Source organism: Helicoverpa zea, chromosome 18 (genome assembly GCF_022581195.2).
Source record: "Helicoverpa zea isolate HzStark_Cry1AcR chromosome 18, ilHelZeax1.1, whole genome shotgun sequence".
Lineage (NCBI taxonomy): Eukaryota > Metazoa > Arthropoda > Insecta > Lepidoptera > Noctuidae > Helicoverpa > Helicoverpa zea.
In genome coordinates this window covers 7,667,897-7,689,796 of record NC_061469.1, presented here as the reverse complement: position 1 = coordinate 7,689,796, position 21,900 = coordinate 7,667,897, and the positions used below count along the sequence as shown (strand labels likewise).

At 39.5% G+C, this 21,900-nt stretch overlaps 3 protein-coding genes across 10 annotated transcripts in view; 2 read left to right on the top strand and 1 right to left on the bottom strand.

Annotated features, from left to right (window-relative positions):
- The first annotated feature begins 3,326 nt into the window (after positions 1–3,326).
- On the top strand, positions 3,327–5,066 carry LOC124639006 (transcriptional adapter 3). Its single transcript, XM_047176215.1, has one exon. It carries the CDS (start codon positions 3,588–3,590, stop codon positions 4,974–4,976), a length of 1,389 nt encoding a protein of 462 aa, XP_047032171.1. The 5' UTR covers positions 3,327–3,587; the 3' UTR covers positions 4,977–5,066.
- Positions 5,067–5,948: 882 nt separating this feature from the next.
- Positions 5,949–13,502, top strand: LOC124638690. Of its 4 annotated transcripts, none has more exons than XM_047175706.1 (18): positions 5,949–6,157; positions 6,228–6,316; positions 6,430–6,473; positions 6,564–6,746; positions 6,827–6,921; positions 7,041–7,159; positions 7,262–7,690; positions 7,909–8,334; positions 8,543–8,665; positions 8,987–9,031; positions 9,109–9,747; positions 10,018–10,161; positions 10,338–10,524; positions 10,752–11,112; positions 11,579–11,744; positions 11,983–12,178; positions 12,647–12,779; positions 12,916–13,502. In XM_047175706.1, the coding sequence occupies exons 1-18, from the start codon at positions 6,048–6,050 to the stop codon at positions 13,048–13,050; spliced, it is 3,624 nt and encodes a 1,207-aa protein (XP_047031662.1). In that variant the 5' UTR covers positions 5,949–6,047; the 3' UTR covers positions 13,051–13,502. The 4 variants fall into 4 exon arrangements, with proteins under 4 accessions (XP_047031662.1, XP_047031663.1, XP_047031661.1 ...); XM_047175707.1 differs by having other exon boundaries at positions 5,950–6,157; positions 6,228–6,274; positions 10,015–10,161; XM_047175705.1 differs by having other exon boundaries at positions 5,950–6,157; positions 10,015–10,161.
- The window catches only part of LOC124638691 (protein gustavus), a 62,801-nt gene continuing 54,394 nt past the window's right edge, over positions 13,494–21,900 (bottom strand). For all 5 annotated transcript variants that reach the window (XM_047175714.1, XM_047175711.1, XM_047175710.1 and 2 more), the window contains 5 exons: positions 18,098–18,290; positions 17,410–17,531; positions 16,874–17,135; positions 16,413–16,668; positions 13,494–16,113 (listed from right to left, as the gene is read on the bottom strand). In XM_047175714.1, coding sequence (XP_047031670.1) covers positions 15,977–16,113; positions 16,413–16,668; positions 16,874–17,135; positions 17,410–17,531; positions 18,098–18,166 — 846 coding nt within the window. In that variant the 5' untranslated portion in view covers positions 18,167–18,290 and the 3' untranslated portion in view covers positions 13,494–15,976. The remainder of the gene's footprint in view (positions 16,114–16,412; positions 16,669–16,873; positions 17,136–17,409; positions 17,532–18,097; positions 18,291–21,900) is intronic.

The following is a 21,900-nucleotide window of genomic DNA, read 5'->3' as shown; positions in this document are numbered from 1 at the left end:
ATAATATCGTCGTTCCAAAATAACGTTGTTTCTTTCCGTTACATATACTCCGTCTCACTCCCGGTCTCCCGTCACTGCGATGGTTAATGTTAAATATGGAACGAGAATAAATCGGAACGTGTCCGCCCGCGCCCCGCCCCCGCGCCGCGACCGTTCGGAGATAGTCGTATACTTTCGTAAAAAACGATTACCGATGCAAATCTATAGATGCGTGAGCGTGACCTCGAACTTTGACAGTCAGTTGACTCTGTTTACTCTTGGTAATTTGTAATGTTTGTGTACCTATAAATTTGGCGCCATTTTTTTTCTTTCGTTTAAATTCGTTTTCTTTCCGCGTTTATGCAAAGTAGGTACGACGTGCAATGTTAGTACTTAGTTTGTTCGTGTATATTCGTTGTACATAATTATAACAATAATAGTGAATAGTTCAGTGAATTTAGTGTAAATATAGAATAAGAATTGGTCTCTGCCATTATGGCGGACTCACGCAAAATGAAGACTAGCAATTTATGGAATTGTTTTGAAGATTTTGGAGACAGTGTAAATAAGATCGCAATTTGTAAGTTATGTAAAGTTAAGTACAGCTACAAATCTTCAACTTCCAATTTAAAAAAACACTTGGAGCGAAAACATCCAACTGTACAGTTTGTTTCTACAAAACAGCAGTCAGTTCAATCTGTTCCTGTTGCACCAACTACGTCAGAATCAAACCTGCAATCACCGTCGGACTCTACGATGGCTTCCACCTCCAGCGCAAATGTGCAGCAACAACAAAATTCAAATGTGCCAACTACGTCAATGTCCAATTCTGATATTATGACAAATTGTATAATTAATCCCACCATACAAAATGTGAATTCCCGTACAGTATTACAGAATCAGACTATGACTAAATATCTAAAAAGAAAACTTACACCAAACGAAAAAAAAAGGTTAGATGACCTGTTGATGCTGCTATTTATTTATGATTATCAGCCTTTTTCGATCGTCGAAGATAGAGGATTTAAGGCCTTTGTTGAAGGACTGAATCCCTCGTACACCTTACCGAACAGGAAAGTACTGTCAAACAATTATCTACCCGCACTTTACGAGACATGTTTGACAGAAACCAAAGAGAAAGTTGAGCGTGAAGCTCTTAGTGTCTGTTTAACTTCAGACATTTGGACTTCATGCAACAACGATGCTTATTTAGGACTCACAGCCCACTATATTGATGAGGAGTTTAATTTGAATTCAGTCTTATTAGAATGCGCACCTCTGAGTGGTTCACATACGGCCGAAAATATCAAAGAAAATGTACTACGTATTGTTCAAAATTTTAAATTGAAAGACAAAGTTCTAATCGTTGTCACAGACAACGCTAGTAACATGAAATCTGCTGTCGAAAAAATGGGCTATAGGCATTTCGGTTGTTATGCCCATTCTATAAATCTTGTAGTGAAAAGTTGTACCACTGAAAGCACTGCAAATGAAACCATATCCAGAGCAATCACGAAAGTGAAAAGTATTGTAGCACACTACAAACGTAGTGCAAAAGCAACTGAAAAGTTGTTGGTATACCAAAAGCAAAATAATATTGAAATCCCAAAAAAGGTACTTCAGGATGTATCAACTAGGTGGAATTCGACGTTAAAGATGTCACAACGCTTTGTGGATTTGGAAGAAGCTATTAAAGCTACAATGGCTTTGACCGACGAGGAATGGGATACCTTGTCAGCCGAAGAATGGCGTATATGTCGCGAGTTATGCACTGTACTCAAGCCTTTTGAACAGATAACTGAAGCGATGAGCGGGGAAAAATACGTATCCGGGAGTCAAATACTCATTTTAACTAGAGGTCTGATTTCGGCACTGAATAAAATGCTTCAGGTTACTGAAGACCCAATGGAAGAAGATTTTTCGGACAGTCTTCACGAAATAACTAAAAACCTAATAAGTTCTTTGAGATCGGAGACTGAAAGAAGATTCGCTAATATCGAGGCTAGTAAGACGATTGGTGTTTCGACAGTGCTAGATCCACGATTTAAACTACATGTGTTTAAAAACCAGGTTTACGCAACTGATATTAAAAAAACAGTAATTGACCTGGTCACTGCCAATATAAATAAAAATTTGCCAGTTCAGCAAAGAGAAGATGTGGAAGCCTCTGAAGAACCCGTATCAAAAAGAAATAAGTTTGATATTTGGGACGAATATGATACCATAGTTAACACAGTGCGCCCTGAAGGTACACCTAGATCGCAGGCAGTGCTGGAAGTACAGAGATACCTAGAGTTACCTGTTATAGGAAGACAGCAAGATCCATTAGAATGGTGGAAGACTTTCAAGCATAGCTTTCCTAATTTAGCAGTTTTGGCCAGAAGTAAATTAAATTTTATGGCTACTTCTGTACCCTGTGAGAGGCTCTTTTCTAAAGCAGGAAGTATTATGAACGAGAGACGTACAAGGCTTGGCATTAGAAAAATGCAACAGCTTTTATTTTTAAATTCTAATTATAAAACCAAATAAAAATTTAAAATAAAGGTATATAATACCTAGTAAATATGTAAATAATGTACATATAAAATCAATGTAAATAGTTGATCAAAATATAAAACACGCCGCTTAGTTTTCAAAATTATGCGACAGTCCTAAGCCTGTGTGAAGTGTGAAGGATATTTTGATCAAATCAACTGTAAGTACTACAGGCGATAGTTTTTATTGATAATAGCGAATAAGTGAATTAATTATCAAATCGTGTAAGTCACGTTACAAAACGTTCTAAATATCTATTTCCTAATACCTGTCCGACGTGATCGACGTGACAAAGTCACGGTGATTTTTCACAGTGAAATTTTTGTAACTGGAACAACAGTCACAGTGAATGAAAAATAACGACTTTGCCCATGTCTAGTTGACAGATAATTACGCAGTTTTCGTAGTGTGTAAAGTTAGTTTCCACTCAAATGTAAATGATTATAGGTGCTAAAGAATTCCGTAGCCAACTAATGATATAGTCACGAGTCAAACACTTAAAATACAAACTGAGCATGTTAGTTAATTTAATTATAAAACATATAAATCGATAAATTGACTGTTAATATAAATCATGCAAACAGTCTTCATAAATACTTTTTTTAGTATTGTTACTGCAAAAAAAGCAGATAGTTGATCACATTGACATGTAGATCAATACTATTTGACTATTTGTTTGGAGAAACGTAAAAACTGAATTAATAAACTTTATAAGTAACGCATTTCTGTCAGTTCGTATCTTTCCATAAATACAACAATGCGAAATTTTATGTTTTGCTAATAATTTTCATGCCATTTGTCATTAAATTGTATGGTAACATTTATAACAAACATTGTCAAAGAAAGAAATACGCCATTTTGTCGTGGTAGTTTTTTAATCGTAGTGATTTTTTTTATTCGTGTTAATTATTTCTCCAACAGTGCAAATAAGCTAATTCTACTCATATCTGACCATCATACAGTGCCTAACTATAGTGAAAAGTGTGTCGAACAATTTTGTTTTAATAACAGGACGTTATCGCTTGTTATGATTGTGTGCAAGTGTTTTCGCGGGTAAATTTGATTTAGACAACATGTTGGGGAAGAGAATGCACCATAACAGCAAGGGGAGGCTAGCTAGCAAAGGCCACGATAATGGCAAACCCTCAAGTCCAGGCATTTCACCTTACAACAAGCCTGCAAAAATACCAGGTGCCGTATCTGCCGGTAAAACCAAGGTGGACTTGTGCCCAATACCCTATATTAAGATTCAAGATAATGCTGTGCACCTGCCGCGCTTCACCGCTATCGCAGCTAGGTCTGCTGATGAACCCATTGGGATGGATGAGTTAGACTCCCTACAGTTAGAGCTTGAGTCTCTCTTGGGTAATACAGCTCTTCGCATAAGATATTTCCAGTCGGAAATTGAAAGTATTGATACAAATGAATCTAAAAGAGAAAAGAAAGGAAAAGCTGCTGGGAAACAGTTGCAGTACCCTGTTAAAAGAAAATTTCCTGATGACAAAATAGTGAAAACAAATAGCACTAAATTATCAAACCAGCCGAAAGTGCCTAAATTCAAAAACATGTCCAATGCTTCCTCTGGGGGATCTCATAACTATACAAATGATATTGCTAATTCAGATAATTCAGTAAAGCTAGAATTGTCACAGTTTGCACTGCCAAAGAATAATATTCCGTACAAATTCTGGAGTTCTGTGGATCCTTATTGTGCACCTGTAACTTTGGATGACATCAAGTTTCTGGAATCATTGCTGGCTCAGAGCAGCAACACAACACTGCCACCCATACCACCACTTGGCCGTCACTATTCTGAAGTTTGGGCTGATGAGCATCTGGCAGAGGATCAGAATGCTTCTAATCCTAATAAACAGAAATCATCTATGTCGCCTGAAGCTTCCAGCATTCGTAAAAAACTTGACAAATCAAATGACAACTTGATTAGTGGCCCTTTGACACAACGGTTGGTTTCAGCACTCATGGAAGAGAATCTAATGAATTATGAAGTGCCTGATATTAAAGTAAAGCAGACAACAAATGCCAAAACTAGTTATAAGAATTCCCTTACTTTAGAAAAATGCCTTAGAAAAGAGTTAGTGGAGCAAGGTATATTGGATCCAGAAGATTTGCCACCACTGACCAACCCAGCTGATGATGAGATACTGGCAGAAATCAAAAAATGCCAGACTGAGTTGACAGCAGTTAAAAAAGACAATTGTCGCAATCTGAAACATCTCATTGGGCTGTGTAAACAAGAAATGATTAGACTGAATCTTAAGAAACAGCTAGATCAAGTTGATATGGAGTGTATTGATATTTATAAGAAAATGGTTGCCGCCAAACAGAAAAAGCGACCCATCACTAAGAAAGAAAAAGAAGATGCATGGAGAGCTATTAATGAACAGATCAGGCTAAACAAAGAAATAAATGCGTTACCTTTAACTGGTCCAAATTCAAGCTAAATTATGTTATCATTTTAAGTATTTCTTGGGGTAGTTTAAGATTGTTATAGGTACCTATTATTTAGAAATAAATAACATTAATGATTAAAACTGCCTTTATTATTTCTCAAATCTATTTATAAGCTAAATATTTCAGAGATTTAAATTCTTAAGTTAAATGGTGCACCATTTAAAAGGCGAGAGAGCATCGAAAAGCATGCGCGCGCATCATTCGTAGACCGTATGTCAAGGTAGTTAAGGTTTATATTAAATTGTTGTCGACGCGCTTCCAGCGGTATGCGCTGGGCCTTTACCATTAAAAATAGGAAATCCTCGCTAAATATCTTTGCACATCTTAATAATATTATATCTACACACTGTACAGTCTATAGTCAAAATACGTTAGTCATCATCATCATCCTCCGAGCCTTTTCCCAATCATGTTGGGGTCAGCTTCCAGTCTAACCGGATTCAGCTGAGTACCAGTGCTTTACAAGAAGCGACTGCCTATCTGACCTCCTCAACCCAGTTACCCTGGCAACCCGATGCCCCTTGGTTAGACTGGTGTCAGACTTACTGGCTTCTGACTACCCGTAACGACTGCCAAGGATGTTCAATGACAGCCGGGACCTACAGTTTAACGTGCCATCCGAAACACAGTCAATGGTGTCTAAGATATACCTAGAAAGTACAGACAAACTTATAAAAGTTGCATTGGTACTTGCCTGACTTGGGATCGATATATAGGTAGTTAATTTTATTGACCTTCTAGCTAGAGGGTCCTTAAGATCGCGGTTGTCACAATGCGTTTTTATTCCCTCCGTAGCAGGGGAAAAGCATTAGACGAGGGTTATGCAGCAGTATGCTGCGTAATTCAATATAGCAAAGTATGTTGTGTCCAAGATCATTAGATGTCGAAACCGTCTATTTACCGCAAGCGTATCTGAAAAGCCTAGATGTCAAAATTGGCTTTGTTATTAAAAATAATGACGTTTCGAAATATTTGAAAAGTAACGAAAGTACTTGAAGACATCGAAATACCAAAACCAAATAAGAAATTGTTTTAAAGCTTATAGTGTTGTGAATGTGAAGATGGATAATCCACTGACGCCAAACAAAATACAAAGGCTAATACATTTGGCTGAAGATAAATCGTTTAATATGCCGAGACGCCTACTGCTCACTGATGATGACTTGAAACGGTATGTTTTTGTCATGGTTTTGGATTTAAAATACTGACCAGCTGATTCAAAAAATATTTTTTTATTGTAGTTTGGCTTCAAATCAAGCATCCATGAACAGATCGAACATCAATAATTGTGAGTCTTCTTCTGGCATTTTGGATTTAGAAAGAGTTGAAGGTAACTAAGAAAGTAGTTAAAATATTGAGAAGATTGACTGTAATCATTGTAGTTTGAATGATTAGCTTTTCAGTACATAATCGTATAGTAATACTTTATTGCAATGTTTTTAGGCTTTGGGGAGTCTGGAATGGGAGACTTTTCTCTTAGCAAATCTGTAAGTAAAACTTTCAAATGCATTATGTTGTCTCTTCAAGTTTTATGCAGTAATTACAGTTTAAAACTAATTTTATGATACCTATTTCAGACAGCATTCAATCCTGGTGAAATGACTGGTAGATCAACAGGGGCTGATGACTTCAAGGCAATGCCTTTGGGGCGCCATTCCATAGCTTTAGAAAGTCTCACCAGCCAAATGGATAAGCAGACTTCTGAGATTCAAGATATTATGAGACATTCCATTGCTACTAATTATTCTTTTCATTCCAAGGTAAATGTTATAAAAATTAACATTTCATGAAATAAGCAGTGGTAATTGGCCAAAAGATAAATTGTAATTATGTCTTTCAGAGAGATCTCACAGCTGATGAAGCATCATTGATAGTGCGTGAAGCACCACTACCTGTTCCAAGCAGCACGCATACAAACTTTGCTGAAAGCATGTCGTAAGTGTCATGATTTTTTTTTGCAAAAAATAAATGTCTCTCTTTCTCTTAATAAGAACAGGCTTCTAACTCTATGAATCTTGTTAGTTGACAGCATATTAATAGGTATCTCATTTCAGGATGAACAACTCAAACTTATCAGTTGGTGCATATTTTAAGAACAGATGTCCAGAGTTTGGCAAACTACTTAGCAAAACAGATAGTCCAGACAGGTCTTATATGCCCAGCATTACTGAAGGTGAGCTACTTACATTATTCAGAAATATAGACAAAAACCCCACATGATCTATTTAATTGCAACATTGTTTCCTAGATCCATTATAATTCTTCTTTCCCACAGTGTCCGGTGCCCACTCAAACTCAGTATTATCAGATAAGAACCCAGGTCACAAAATTGACCACACATTAGACTGTGTTCCCGTTCGACAGCCACGCAACATAATGGACAGTTTCCCAGAAACACAAAATAATGTTCAGACACAAGCGGAAAGTACCTTTACATTGCCAAAATCAGAGATATCAAATGAACCATCAGGTAGCAGTGCTCCTGAAAGACAAAATCCATTTTTCATGAGCCAAGTGCCGGATAAACCGAAGTATGTTCAAATGTCTTTAAACTCGGTTTCGCCACAAAAGAATATTCCGGTACCTGCTCGGGAAACTGATTTGCTTCTAAAGAATTTGCAAGCTTCCCTGAGATTGGTTAGTGAAGATACTGAAGGTTCCGTCAAGAATTCTTTGAGTATTTCTAGAATTGCTGATTATCTTGGTAAGTGTTTATAAATGGCTTTAGTCTTAAAGATTTAGCACTTCATCCATTAGTAATTGGTCAATACAAAAACTTTATCAAACTCCCAAAATAACATGTAAACACATACTTTTAGGAGTATGTTTATGAATGTACGCCTTTATCGCGTCGCAGTTGCATAGGTTTTTTCCGTTCAAGATTACCTACTTCTTATGTAACAATTACTTACGATTTTACAGGCAAGCAATCCAATGTGAGTGTAACGGACATGCTGCAACTAAACAACAGAAAGAAACAAATGAACCAGAAACAACCCCTCTCAGAGCTACACATGAATGTTCTAGAACCAAAAAAGAATAACAAGGAGTTTCAAGTCACAAATTTAAAGGACACACTAAAGACTGAGACAGCTAGCTCATCCGGGACTGTACATACTGTCATATCACAGGACAAATATAAACTACATACAGAGACAGAAGCCCCAGTAGTAGTAGTTACTCAAAATTTACAGACTAATGAGCAATTAATTGAAATTGATGATACCAAGTCTAAGAAAAGTGCGAGATCTAAGTCTCCTTCAAGCAAGAGTCATTCCACTTTGAGCACAGTTCATGAGAACTTTACAAGTTTCAAATCTGCTGACAGTCCTTTACATACAAGCAAAGGTATATTATGTTTTGTATTTTGGGGAGCTGACAGACTTGTGTAATTATTGTGAAAATAATTCCAAAGCACACAAATCTATCTAAAACGATTTTCGAGTCTGTATCTCCCAAAATGTTACTGTGTGTATATATGAGCACTATATATTTTTCCTATATATGTATAATCGGGTATGATTGGTTGTAGTAACTTTCTAGTGTAAATTTTCAGGCGAGGCCAATACATCACAATATGTTCCTTCCCCAAATACAGTATATAAAGAGTTAGATAAGTCTGTAGATTGGCACGAAGTAATGCAACAGAAACGTTTGAAACAGGAGGGCTTAGCTAAAGGTTTGTGGGCCTCGCTTCATTCACCATTCTCTGGGAATAACAAAATACTAATAATTCATTTTACTAATAATCAAAATTTGATGGTGTTCTGCTGCGGTTATTCTGTGAGCCCGACTCGGAAATAGTTGAGTCTACTCAGTATTTAACCAGCAGGCATATTATTATAACTAATATATTCACATCTCATATTGATCTTATAATACTTTCATTATGTATCATGTTTTCTGCACAATACTTTCGTTACCAAGCATTTATGTATTTTATAAAACACGTAATTTATGAAATATATATTCTAATTATGAATTGTTTATCCTATTTTAGAGCAATGGGTAGATATAGCGGCTACTGCTGCCGATGGATATGTTGGTAAGTGACATAAAACTGTCCTCAGATTATTTCTTTCTTTACTCATTATATTCTAATTAAACTGTCGCTCGTTTCAGGCGTCACTTGCGCGATAGTAATAACAGTGACAACATTATCAGATAGTTGGCTAACTGCTAAACTACAATTCGAAGATTTGCCAAACGATGGCAGAGACCTTACAATCGAACTACCACGGATGCCTCTGCTGTTATCTCCAGGGAAATCTGAAAAAATAACCCTATACATTACTTCCAACGTGGAACTGAACACTACATTGAATTTTACCATGTACTTGAAAGATGCGTCCATTGACGGAGATATTGAGCAGACAGGAGATGTTGCAGTTAACATTGTAATGCCTGTGATCCAAGCTATGTCTTGCGACGGCGTTAATAAGATCACGTTCCCCCCTGTTCAAGAGAACAGCTCTCTCATGAAATCCTTTGTGCTCATAAGCGATTGTCCTACCGATCTGCAGTTGGTATTGTCGGTCGTTGAAGGCGACAGTATTTTTGCTATCAAGAGTGTCCAAGAGATAAAGAAAGCTGATGTGAACAAGGTGCTGATGGACCGCCAAGGGTCTGGTGATGATGGACAGCAACAAGGGAAGAATAAGAGCAAAGGAATAAACAAGCAGCTTTGTAGGTTGACCAGTGGCAATGCTATTAGAGTTACTGTGAAGTTTAATGCGCCAAAGTTACAGGATATTCAAATAGGTATGTACGATTTTTATTTTATTTTATATTATACACTAGCTTCTGCCAGCGGATTCACCCGCATCCCGTAGGAACCTCTGCACGAACCCGGATAAAAAGTAGCCTATAGCCTTCCTCGATAAATGGGCTATCTAACACTGAAAGAATTGTTCAAATCGGACCAGTAGTTCCTGAGATTAGCGCGTTCAAACAAACAAACAAACTTTTCAGCTTTATAATATTAGTATAGATTAAATAACTATTTTAAATTGTTATGTTTATTTACAGCAGACTCAATAGTGACATTCAACGGACTGATGAGCGTGAATCTATTAGGAGTGAACACTGTACTGAGGAAGGTAGATCTGATTGGTGTCGTTGGAACTGTGAATCTTGTGATGAAGCCAGCAGTTGATAAGCTGCAATTGTCTAATGGTAAGTTTGCTATTTGAACATATCAAATCAGCTTTTCTTGTGTTTGGGATGGAATAAGCTAGAGAAGAATTTGTGAGAAAGGAAATGAGTGTAAGGATCTTAAATTAGAACCTAATAAACATGTAATAATTTTAACAATTGTCAGTTAATCACCATCGATTTTCATCTTTTTACAGAACCAATAAACATAGATTTATTCAACAATGGCTCAATTTCCGGCATCTGGATAGTGAAGTTCAAAACGAACTCCCCTACAGACATTTTTCCATTCAAGATAGCGCCGTCTAAGTTCGAGATCCGGCCTGGTACGGGCAAGACTGTTAGCCTGATGTATACCGGCCCAGGAGAAGGGGTTTGTGAAGCGTGAGTAGCCTTAAATCTATCTTTTATCATTATTTTCTTTTATTTATTTTCTTGTAAAATCAACTGTAATTGTTCCTTGTTGTTCTTCCATATATCAATTATTTGTTTACTGCGCTTCTTCTGTGATGTTGAAAACCTTCACTACAATAAAAAAATATAATTATCAATCGTTAATGTCGTATCTGTGATACAAACATCTTGATTTTAATTTCACTCATTTTTTACAGCACTCTAATTTTCGAAGACATCACATCTGGAAACAAGACAACGCTAGAAATATGTGGAGGTGCAGAGAAGCCGAAATCTTTCCCTATAAAGACGAACTACTGTTCAATGTCTTGGGTCCGCGCCGGTCGTAAGGAACTGAGCTTGAAGAATGCTACGAACAAGAAGGTTTACGTGCGATGTCAGATTATTGGCGAAGGGTTTGCAGTAGATTTACCCAGGGAGTCGAGAGGCATATACTGCGTGCCTTTCGGGCCGTGCGAGTGTCGCCCGCTACCCATCGTGTTCGCGCCAACCTCTAATGCACCTCATAAAGCGACTCTACATTTAGTGTATGAAAAGAACAATGATTATTCTAGAAAGGTAAGAATTTGAGGGCTTATCACAGAAAGTAATTTAGAGAGCCCCGTTTACAATGATTATCTAACTGTTATTAATTCGTCAAGTATTTGTTTAGCGTCTGCGCTCAGCAATTCTGCATAGTGTACTCAATGAATAGTCGTAGATATCAATATTTTTTTTTCGTCCAGTACTTTTTTATTTTGTCTCCTTCCATTATTCCTACTAATATTATAAATGCGAAAGTAATTCTGTCTGTCTGTTACGCTTTCACGTCTAAACCACTTAACTGATTTTAATAAAAATTGGCACAGAGATAGAGTTGACCTTGAGAAAGAACATAGAATAGTTTTTGTCCCGGACTTTTGAAGAATTCTCTTGGAAACGCGATATAACCGAATTCTACGCGAGCGAAACCGCGGGCGGAAGCTAGTATTCCATATAAGAATATGTAGTAGGAAGATGTAAATTGTTGGTATTTGTTCCTTAGATCTTGCTGTACGGTTGCGCGAGCGGCGACTCGCTGCGCTGGTCGGGGCTGGTGACGTACGGCGACACGGCGCTGGTCCGCGCAGTCAGCCGCATGCCTATCAACTTGGAGCTCTACAACAAATCTACCACGCCGGCTTTTGTTTGCGCTAGAGTGCATTTTAATCGTGAGTAATTTGTTTCTTTTTGAATTTTTGGTAAATATGTATTTGACTTGTTACTGTTATATATGATTAGGGTTCATTTACTCAACGTTCGCAGACATATTTTAAGACCTTACCCAAGCGAAGTAGTATCACTTGAGGAAATAGGACTTCCTCACCATAACCGCCTGCCTAGACAACTTCATAAGTTGGTATTTAAAAGACCTCGCGAATGATCGTTAATTAAGTCTGTATGTTCCAGTGCAATACATGTGCATATCATCGAGCGCGGAGCTGTCGGGCGCGCGGCACGTGGTGCGGGGCCGGGCGCGGCACGCGCTGGCGCTGCGCGTGGCGTGGCCGCGCGTGGAGCGTCGCGCGCGGCGGGCGGGCGCCGCGTCGCTCGCCACGCTCACGCTCCTCACTGGCGCCGAGTACACACGACGCAGGATACTCAAGTACGTACTCATTTATATATCACCTTGTTGGTTGACTTTTTTCTAATAGTCAAAATCATCAAATGACCCCTCCCGCTGGGGGTTAGCAGTGGTGAGAGAGTGTCAGACTTTTACCAACTAAAAATCTATCGTGTACCTTCGTATGCCTTTTATGTACGAGGGCCGCTGTAACTCTTTCGAACAACAGTCTAACTAGATGCAGCTGAGTATTGCTTATCTAAAATATGCTCATATGACATGCTCATTGCCTCATCGTACCGCATTTTACGTCATATTGTAAAACTTCTATGCGTAAAATTAATAGTGAGCGTCATTTCATTGAGCGATTGTTTCACGTAGAACTGCTCGCATGGGCTACATTCAATCTTTCAGATAATAACTTTTATATTTCAAGCTTCTGTCTGTGACTTAATACCTGTCAGCAATTTATGTTGAATACAATATTTTATCAACTATCTTATTTGGCAGGATCATCCGTGACGAATCAAATGGGGAGCTGGATACTTCCCTTTTACCAGATCACCTGAAAGTATTAACAGACAAGTTTGAGGGAGAAGAAGAATCTATGGATGCTCAAATAGCGGACTTCAAAGAAACTAAGGTATGTTGTACAAGTATATTATAGTACATACGACACTTAATATTTTGCGATTCCTACTCATTTAAAAGTTTAAACTTTCAGTTTCTATTTAATCGTCATTTCACACTGACTTTATCAATATAAAAATTTCTCGCAGGCGTCACTGAACGAACTCATAGGCGGGCTGCAGGAACTGACTGCTCAAATAGATCTTCCACAAGACTTCGCAGAGGAAAACACCATTATCATCACTGATGATACAGTAGTTGAACATCACACTCTTTGTGATTGAACTATAATATTGATATCACGATCTTTTATGTACTTACTCGTGAGGAAGCAGAACTTTATGACGCTTCATTGCCAAACACGTGTCGCACGTCACAAAGCGAAATGGTTAGATAAGTTTTAATGAAGTATTAATAACAAGCGTAAAAGGTCACTGAATTATGTCTCTTTGACCTCTGTATAGTATTAGTCTCGTAAATTGAAGGACTATGCTAATGTTTTCCTGAAGTGCCGTGAGTCCTGGGAAAGTGCGTTGTTTTAAGTTTTTAATTGCTTAGTTGGGTATGTTATGTTATTCAGTATTTAATTATTAGTATATTATTATGTAATTTCTTGAACAAATATCTGATCTGAATTACTATAAGTCCGTCCTAAAAGGCCTTCAAGATTCAAGTTATTGTGATATATTCAGAAAAGTATGATTGTGTAATAATAATAAAAAAACTATTTAATTTATATCATTTATTATTTTCTTAACCATATTTATTATTCCAATCGTTTTTCCTATTTTTTTTAATCATTGTATCTAAGAGATTCGACTGTCAATTGCAGTTATCCGTTAGAAATGACCTTTTAAAAATATTGCCTACAACTTATAAAACTAAAATGCATTTCCACTTACAATAAAGTCATTAAACACCGCAAAAATGATAAACTTTAATATATACAGGACTAAATTTGACGATTCATAGAATTCACATGGTTATTTGTTGCTAATAATTATACTAATCTTTTGCAGTAAACCCCTTACGTTGAGGATGTAGATAGAAGCGGGAGACAGAGTAATAACATTATCCACATAAAACAATTCAAATCGGGTGTTCAAATAGGAAAGTGTTGGTCCTTTCTAGAGGTTTACCATAAAAGACTCAACAATACATCGAGCTTGGTGTATTTTATATTATCATGATTATATTTCTCTTACACAACGAAAAAATATGTGTGTACGCTGTGGACTCGCGCGTGGAGTTCGCGCGGCCTCGCATCCGCACAACTACTCACATACAACACCGCGGCACATTCACACTCCTCGCATTTGGCAGTTTATCATAGTCATTCTCACACCTGTCAATATTCACATAAAACTCTTGCAACTAACATTAAAATGCAACGCGACGCCGCGCCGCGCATATATACCGACTTTACTGTGAAATGTACAATATTCATATAAGACGGAGATAAAATGTGAATATTAACTTCATATAAAAGTGAGCTCCACTTGGGATGTCTACCTTGCCGTACAATCTACATATGAAAAAATCTTATTAAAATGGAAGTACTTACACATTTTTATAAAGGTTACGATACAACTAATTGGATCAAAATGGCTGACAAATTGTTTATAGTGCTTTGAAAAATACTATTTTCATGATTTCATGGAATTACACCTATAAGTCTAATAGTCGCAAAATAAGACATAGTGGAGACACGATTCGCAAAATACGCAGTCTAAATAACCTATAAATCAAATAAAATTGCTCCAAAATATTACAGCTAAGTATTCCTGGTGACACATTTGTTGTGGTTGCGATGCGTCGTATAATATATACAATACACACTCACACATTTTTACAATAGGAATTAAAAACATTAAACTAAAAGTAAACCAGTCGCTTAATGAGCTATAAAATAGATTGCCAACGATACACTGGCCTAGCACGGGCCGCTACCGACACGGCCCGCCGTAATGCTATTGTTATAACAACAATCACATCTCTATCATATATTAGTAATTGCCGAGGCTCGTGAGTTATTATAATTTGCAGTTGTTCATTCTAAATTATTTAATAACAAGTCAAATACGATTCTCTGCTGAGAACAGAGGTGTTCCCAGCAGAGAACGTACTCGTAAGAGATCAATATGGCTTTATTCGTGTGGCTTGCATTAAAGTTGAACAATGTTAATTAACACAGGTTTTGGCATTATTTAATGCCACATCTATCTTATAAATATTATCGTATATAATAATTGTCCACTTTAGTTGGTAACAGAACTACCATGGTCGCCCACCATAAGCTTCCCGGAACAGAATGAGTCACAGCTCACAAACCCGTCACCACTACTAACTGAGGTTCCAATAAAAAATCCAACGAATTTATTAATGTGAAAAGTATAATGCATTGAATTCAGAGAAATGTATGCTGATTTCAATTTGTCATTAAAGTAAAATTATCACAGATAACGTTAAAATAAAAGTAGGGGTATTCGCGCTGGATTCGTTGCGGGGGGTGCCAAAACAATTTTAACTAAATCTAAAGATTACAGATTTTGTGTGTGCTTATAATAAATTACATTTGTATGTATTGAGTGCTGCTATCGCGATCGGCATCGAGTAGCGATGGACTTAAAGTTCTTTGTTAGATTCGGTTTAGTTTCGCCGCAACCGCACATAAGTATATACTGTTTGTTCACTCGACGCTCACCGCGACACTTCGCCACTAAAAGCTAACATGTCAGAATTAATTCAGAGTTCATCTATAGAGTTCTATCTTCTGGTGTTACACTCGTAGATCGGACGAAACCGTGCATATATATTCTAATGGAGGCTTGACATTAATTTTCTTCGTGTATTTATTTGTACCCCTCGTATGATGCATATGGAAGTTAATGACCGCTACCCGTAAAGGTCGAGTACTCGGGCAGACAAGGGACTAGTATCCGTGAGGACTCGTTACAGCGGGTGTCGTCACATTGCAGCACAAAAGAAATTCGTTCATGATCCACTCGTATGTCGTTCTGCAGTCGGTACTCGTGGCACGTTAGGCCCTTCGCACACGGCGCGTATCGTAAGCGTAGGTACGCGTCAGGCGACACCAACACGAGCACGCACATCTCCAAACGAGTCCACGCAGGAAGCGTCGCTGGCGCTAGGGTTCGTGCGCGGAGTGTTGGTGCGGGCGGCGCGTGGGCGCGGGCTGGCGCGCGGCGGCTAGGGCGCGCGGTACAGCAGGTAGGCGGTGAGCGCGGGCGGCAGCGCCAGGCGCGACGCGGCGGCGCGCAGGCGCGGCCTGCCCACGCGCTGCCGGATCACGCGCCGGCACAGCTCCATCAGCGGCAGCGGCTCCGCTGCAACAACACGTCGCGAGTTCATCATAAAGCTGAGGAGGCTCACTTCCTAATCTTCAATCTCACGACCAGACTGCTTTTATATTGGGCTAACCCGGCAAGTGAATTGAAGAGATCTGATAGGCCATTACCCACTCCATGTAAAACAATGGTACTCTAATTTGGCCGGAGTAAAAACTGCCTCGACATATGTATTTGGTATAAGGCTAGGCAGTAAGAATGGATGATTAATTTCCCAACAATAACCCATTTGTTCATACCACTAGACAATCAATAAAAAACTTAGATGGTACACTCACGATCGAGTCCTCCGATGTACTTCATGGTGATCTCTGCATGTCCCCACACGGCGGACACGATGGGGTAGAGCGTCTTGCCGCGCAGCCCCCGCGCCGCCACGCCGAGGTAGCGTCCGTCGGCGCAGAACGCCAGCGTGCCTTCGTCCATGTCGAGCACCACCAACAACCGGTCCGGCACTAAGAACTGTTCGTCTGGCCGCAACAGCGCCGGGTACGTCGTACCGCTGCCGACTGTGCCTTTCACATTGTGGTATATCTGGAATGTGATAAGTCACATTAATGAGATAGCCAACAATTTTTGGAAGTGATCGAGTGTAACCTTACAATCTGGGGGTGAAAATTATTCAATAAAAAAAAAAAACATTCTAAGGTTTAAATATTACTGTGACGATCAGGGTGCTCCTGTGAAAGAAGCCATAGCAAAAAAAGACATTCGTCTTTCTCTTTTACGTTAAACACACCTTATTTCTTCCCAAATCCCATCCCCAACTCTGGTCAGTCGCGCCAACTAGGCTCTGGTAGCCGACAGAATGTAAGGGTGCGTGTGCAGTGGCGACGCCGACCACCGCGTGCGTCCCCCGCTGGCGAGCCGGCCACACCACCTCCCAGCAGTGCAGGCCGCGCGAGTACCCCACCCGGCCTCGGATGCAGTCTGTGCTTTGGGCCACTGGGTGCCGGTGGAACGTTAGAGCGTCCTCTTCTTTTACGAATATGTTTAGTGATCTGAAACATAGTAATGGAGTATGTTAGTTACAGATTTCAAGGATTTGGGAATCAGTTTTTTGTGTGAACAGTATAAAACGAGAGAAGTAGGTAAGAGTTACTCCTCAAGAAGCATTGGGAGTTACATTGGGCATTTGTGGAGACCCGGATGGTTAAACCCAAATCATAGCCTTTTCTTGTGATCTTCCAGCGGTGGCGGTGGATTTTTAAATAGATAGTGTTTGACTTTTAAATAGATTGACAGAAAGTGTTTGTTGGTATATAGTTATATTACCTGTCATCTGGGTTCCACGCATGTTTGAGCTGCAGCTCTGGATGCGCGGGAGGCGCGTCTAGCAACGCGTCGAGGCGCGCGGGCCGCGGCGGCTCGGGCGCCAGCTCGCGCGCAACTACCGCCTGCAGAAACATAACAAATATTCTTAAACATTTTAGGGTGAAGATCGAATATAGGGAATACATTAAAGATGAAGGGCTCAATGGTGGCCTACGGTCCCATCAGTGAATTTACAGGAGCCAATTTTTTTAATAGCGGATAACAAATTATGTATTTCACGTAGTATGCAAGAATAGGACGCAGTATATTAGTTATTTGTTGTTGGTCTTAGAATGAAATACGAGTATGTATCAATATTTCCAGACAGAAAAGTTGCCCTAAAATTAGAGCTAGCAACTGGAAAAGCATTAATATTTGGCACGTGTTCATTTTGACAGTCCAATCAGGTCTGTCCAGCAGTTTGGACTGTCATATAATTTCTATTCTACTGCATGTAGTTCAAGCGAATCTGGGAGAAGAACAGGAAAAACGCTAGTCATGTATTGTCATCAGAATTCAGAGAGGGTGCAAAATTTCATCCTACTCGAATAAGACCGGGAAGTGGACCAAATTAAGATTCCAAGATTTTCTTACATACATAGTTACAAGTGAATCTGATATAAGCGTGTGAAAAAGGCTTGAGTTCTACCTTGAATGGCGCCGTGCACTCGCGCGACACCGACTTGACTCCGCCGGACAGCTTTTGCCCCATGTTCATGCCCCTACAGCGAGTGCGGGCGCGCTTGGGCAGCGCCTTGAGGCCGCCGCGCCGCGCCTCCTCCGCGCCGCCGCCGCCGCCGCCCCCGCCGCCGCCCCTCACTGAGCGCACCCCGCTCTTGTACCTGGAACAAAAGAATACTCGATAAGATACATGGACTTGAAAAACATTTTCTTGAGACTAAAATGATGGCTTTTAAATCGCATAGGTGTCAATTTTCATGTATGAAATGGCATGCAATGGATAGTACAGTCAGTGCAATTTATCTTTCTGCTAGCAGAAAATACTTTAAAATGTTCGTATAATTACTGAACAATAATTTTAAAATATTAAATAACAGCGTGAACTATGACAGTGCACTTCCCACTTTATTAAGACGTAACTAACGACTTCGTATTAATCATTCAGTACATTAACACAAACAGTGAAGCAATCACTTCCTGGCGGACGGATCCAGCAATAGATCGTCATACAAATGTATTGTCAAAGTTGAGGAAACCGGTTCCTCAGTGACCGGTGAGTGGTGGTGTCGTCACAGCAGATGCCGGGCGTCGGCGGAGTACCCGCGCATCTTATGTAACGCCGGCCGTCTAACCGTGAAAGTCACCACTCAAAAGCCAAGGTTAACACGGCCGTGGAACCTCGTTCTAACACATGCGAATGTTCTATGATCGCTTCTTGTTAATACATTTAATTGCTGTTTATTTTACCTCAGTCGTGATGTCATGTAATTGCTTGGTTATTCTTTAATTATACACGCAGTATTTAACATTACTTAGTTTGCAAAGGACCACCAAATATTAGCCACATTGCTAGAACTTAGCAAATGGTCACGCGCTGCTGATTCGTACATAGAGCAGTGACAATTGAGGATGATGTCATCGAAGGACGCTATTGCTGTTGTAATATCAACTGGTAAGTATTAACAACAATATTATTAATAACACGAGGTATGACTATAGCCATGGGGCTCATTATCGTCCTGTGTATGTATAGTAGGCATTGCTCAACGTTACCAGATCGTGAGTCAACGATTAAACAGTCCGTGGCACCGCGTGGTCATGTCCTAGAGCGGTCACAGGGCTGGCGGCTCGCATGCGGTTTGGTGTACGAACTATGTAGGATGGGAAGGGACGCCTAGAAGTACGCAAGCTACAAGGCCGTCTGCCTTTCCGTCGCCTAGAGTGGCTGTATGACAAAAGCGGGAAGTGAAAGGCAGTGAATGCGTCCCCTCACGTCGCGCCGCCTCTTGTCTACGTACGAAAACCGTTGTTTGGCAGAATGCTATTAAATATTGCGTGGATATAGACCCTGTTATTATTTCAAATATAAAAAAAAAATAATTATAACAGCAACGGATGAGATCTTGAACAATAATTGAAAACTCGAAGAATTTAAAGCGAAACCTTTAAATTTTTTGTTGAAGACTAGTTATGCTGTGTCCAATCACTTAATGATAAATTAAGAATACACAGGGGTATATTGAATTCATGCCGACTCATGTAGTAACCAACATGAAAGGCAAGTGCGCCATATTTAGCAGAGCATCTGTTAATATTTGACCGATAGCGGGAGATAATCTGGCCAGTTCACGTGGCGGACAGTAAACAAACAGAGAGGACACGTGACCGGCCGATCTCTGACATCTAGCACCACGTGCTAGCTATCGTCCAAACGGATGTCCATTTGCAACCCTAAAATAGTCCCACCCACATTAGTATTAGGACGATACCTTCGCTGAATTAAAGGTATTATATCCTATCTCAGAATAAAAAGTTTTCTGAATTATAACATGGCCGTCGGTCGGTCAAATAACTAAAATACATGCAGTGTCTACTTAGAATTACTGCAACTTTATACCAGCTAGTTGACGCATGCATATTCTCACGGACGATTTGTTAATAAAATCATGTGCTACTGAAATAGCTGTGATATCACTTTGCAATTGGAACGTCAGCCGGCATCGTGGGAAAACGTCAACCGGCCGCTTCGGGGGGTACCTATGCCAAGAGCTGCAGAAGTCTGTAGACTTTTCAAAACTCGTGAATAAGCGTTGCCGGGTGTGGTCACATGCAACATAACCGTTCACGCTCGGTGAGAGGTGAATGGAACATTGAAAGAGAACGTTGCTAGGCCGACAACATTAGCGTGTGCCAACGCGCGCGAACAATGAACTAGCCGAGTGACGTACGCTCTGTGTTACTATTGTTAATATTAAATCCTTTGCTTGATCTGCACCATTCATGATTGTCAGAACTTGCAGTCGATTGCTCTGCGTTTACCTCACCCGTAACTGCTAGCAAAAGCCTGCTTACACACTTTGCTATTGCTATACAGACAATAACGCAGTAAGGTAAGCATTTCCCGAGCCAATAGCATCATTCTCTAGCTAGATTTATTGTAAACCGAAATGTGAAACTCCTCGTTTGACCGTCGGTTGGTCGTTCCAAAGTCCAAATGCCTTATTCAGCAAAGCTTTAGAATGGTGTTTTTGGATCTAATGATGACAAATCAAGGCCAAAAACTAATGAATTTGCCGACTGACCCGTGCAAACACTTTGCCAACGTTCGTTTCCTACGGCGATATCCGATTCTGGTCCACTCTCTTTTGTGATGTTACGGATCTTTGTTTTAACTCCCATCCAATGAGCAATTATTTTAAGGTTTAATTTTTATGTTTGTATCTTATAAAATGCGCATTCTGCCGAAATATGTATTTACATAAGTATGCAATTTCAATCAACATGATTTATCGTCCACATTATTTCCGATGTCATATTTAGATATTTACTTTGTGTACGATCCATCATCTTATGGCAGTTCTATGGCATGCAAGCGTGACAAGTCTAAATAAATTACTAATAACAACTTTATCCCACAAAATCACTGTCAACGACCGTAACATAGTCTTAACGAAAGACATACACACGTACAAATGGCCTCAGATTTACGCAGAATAGCAAACACATTAGCTAAGACGGATTCTCTGCTCACGAATCATTGAAGCAAAACGTAATTAAATGGTATTATGTAGTTAAACAACCTCGCAAGTACATACCTGAATATTAATGTAATTGGATATATGTATTATTTAATGAAGGTTGTTTACTGCATAAAAATATAAGCTGGTATCGGGGGTGTGTCTTTTTAAAAACAAATGATTTAAATTAGCCTTTTTCAAACGTGGGAGTGACACAGTCAGGATTTTATCCAGATTAATGGTTTCATTTACAACCGACTTTCCAAAAAGGTTTTGAATGTATGTTACGCAAATACTGTGGTGGAAGCCCTAACTAATTTATTTATTACTAGCTTTCCGCCCGCGGCTTCGCCCGCGTGGAATTCGGTTATATTGCGGTATAAATCACAACTATAAGAAAACTTCTCATTCCCACGGAAAAATCTAAGAAGCGCGATGTAACGCTGGATACGATTAGTTGTTAAACCAAAACTGAATGGTACACTATATTATACGTTTTCCCTTGTGGAGCAAAAACATGCAGATTTTGGGCACTGGAAACCCAGGAACACGCTACATAGAGCTGACCATGCGAAAAACAATGTTTTTCTAAGTGTACTCCAGCAACCCTTAGAGTTTGGCCTTGTGCTTTATTAATGGTCATTGCAAATGAAACCCTTATAGGAAATTGTAGTCTTTTAAATTGAAATGGGAGGTCTGTTGGAATTGGGTTAGCAGCGGTGAGGGAGTGTCAGACTCTTACGCGGTGTCCTGC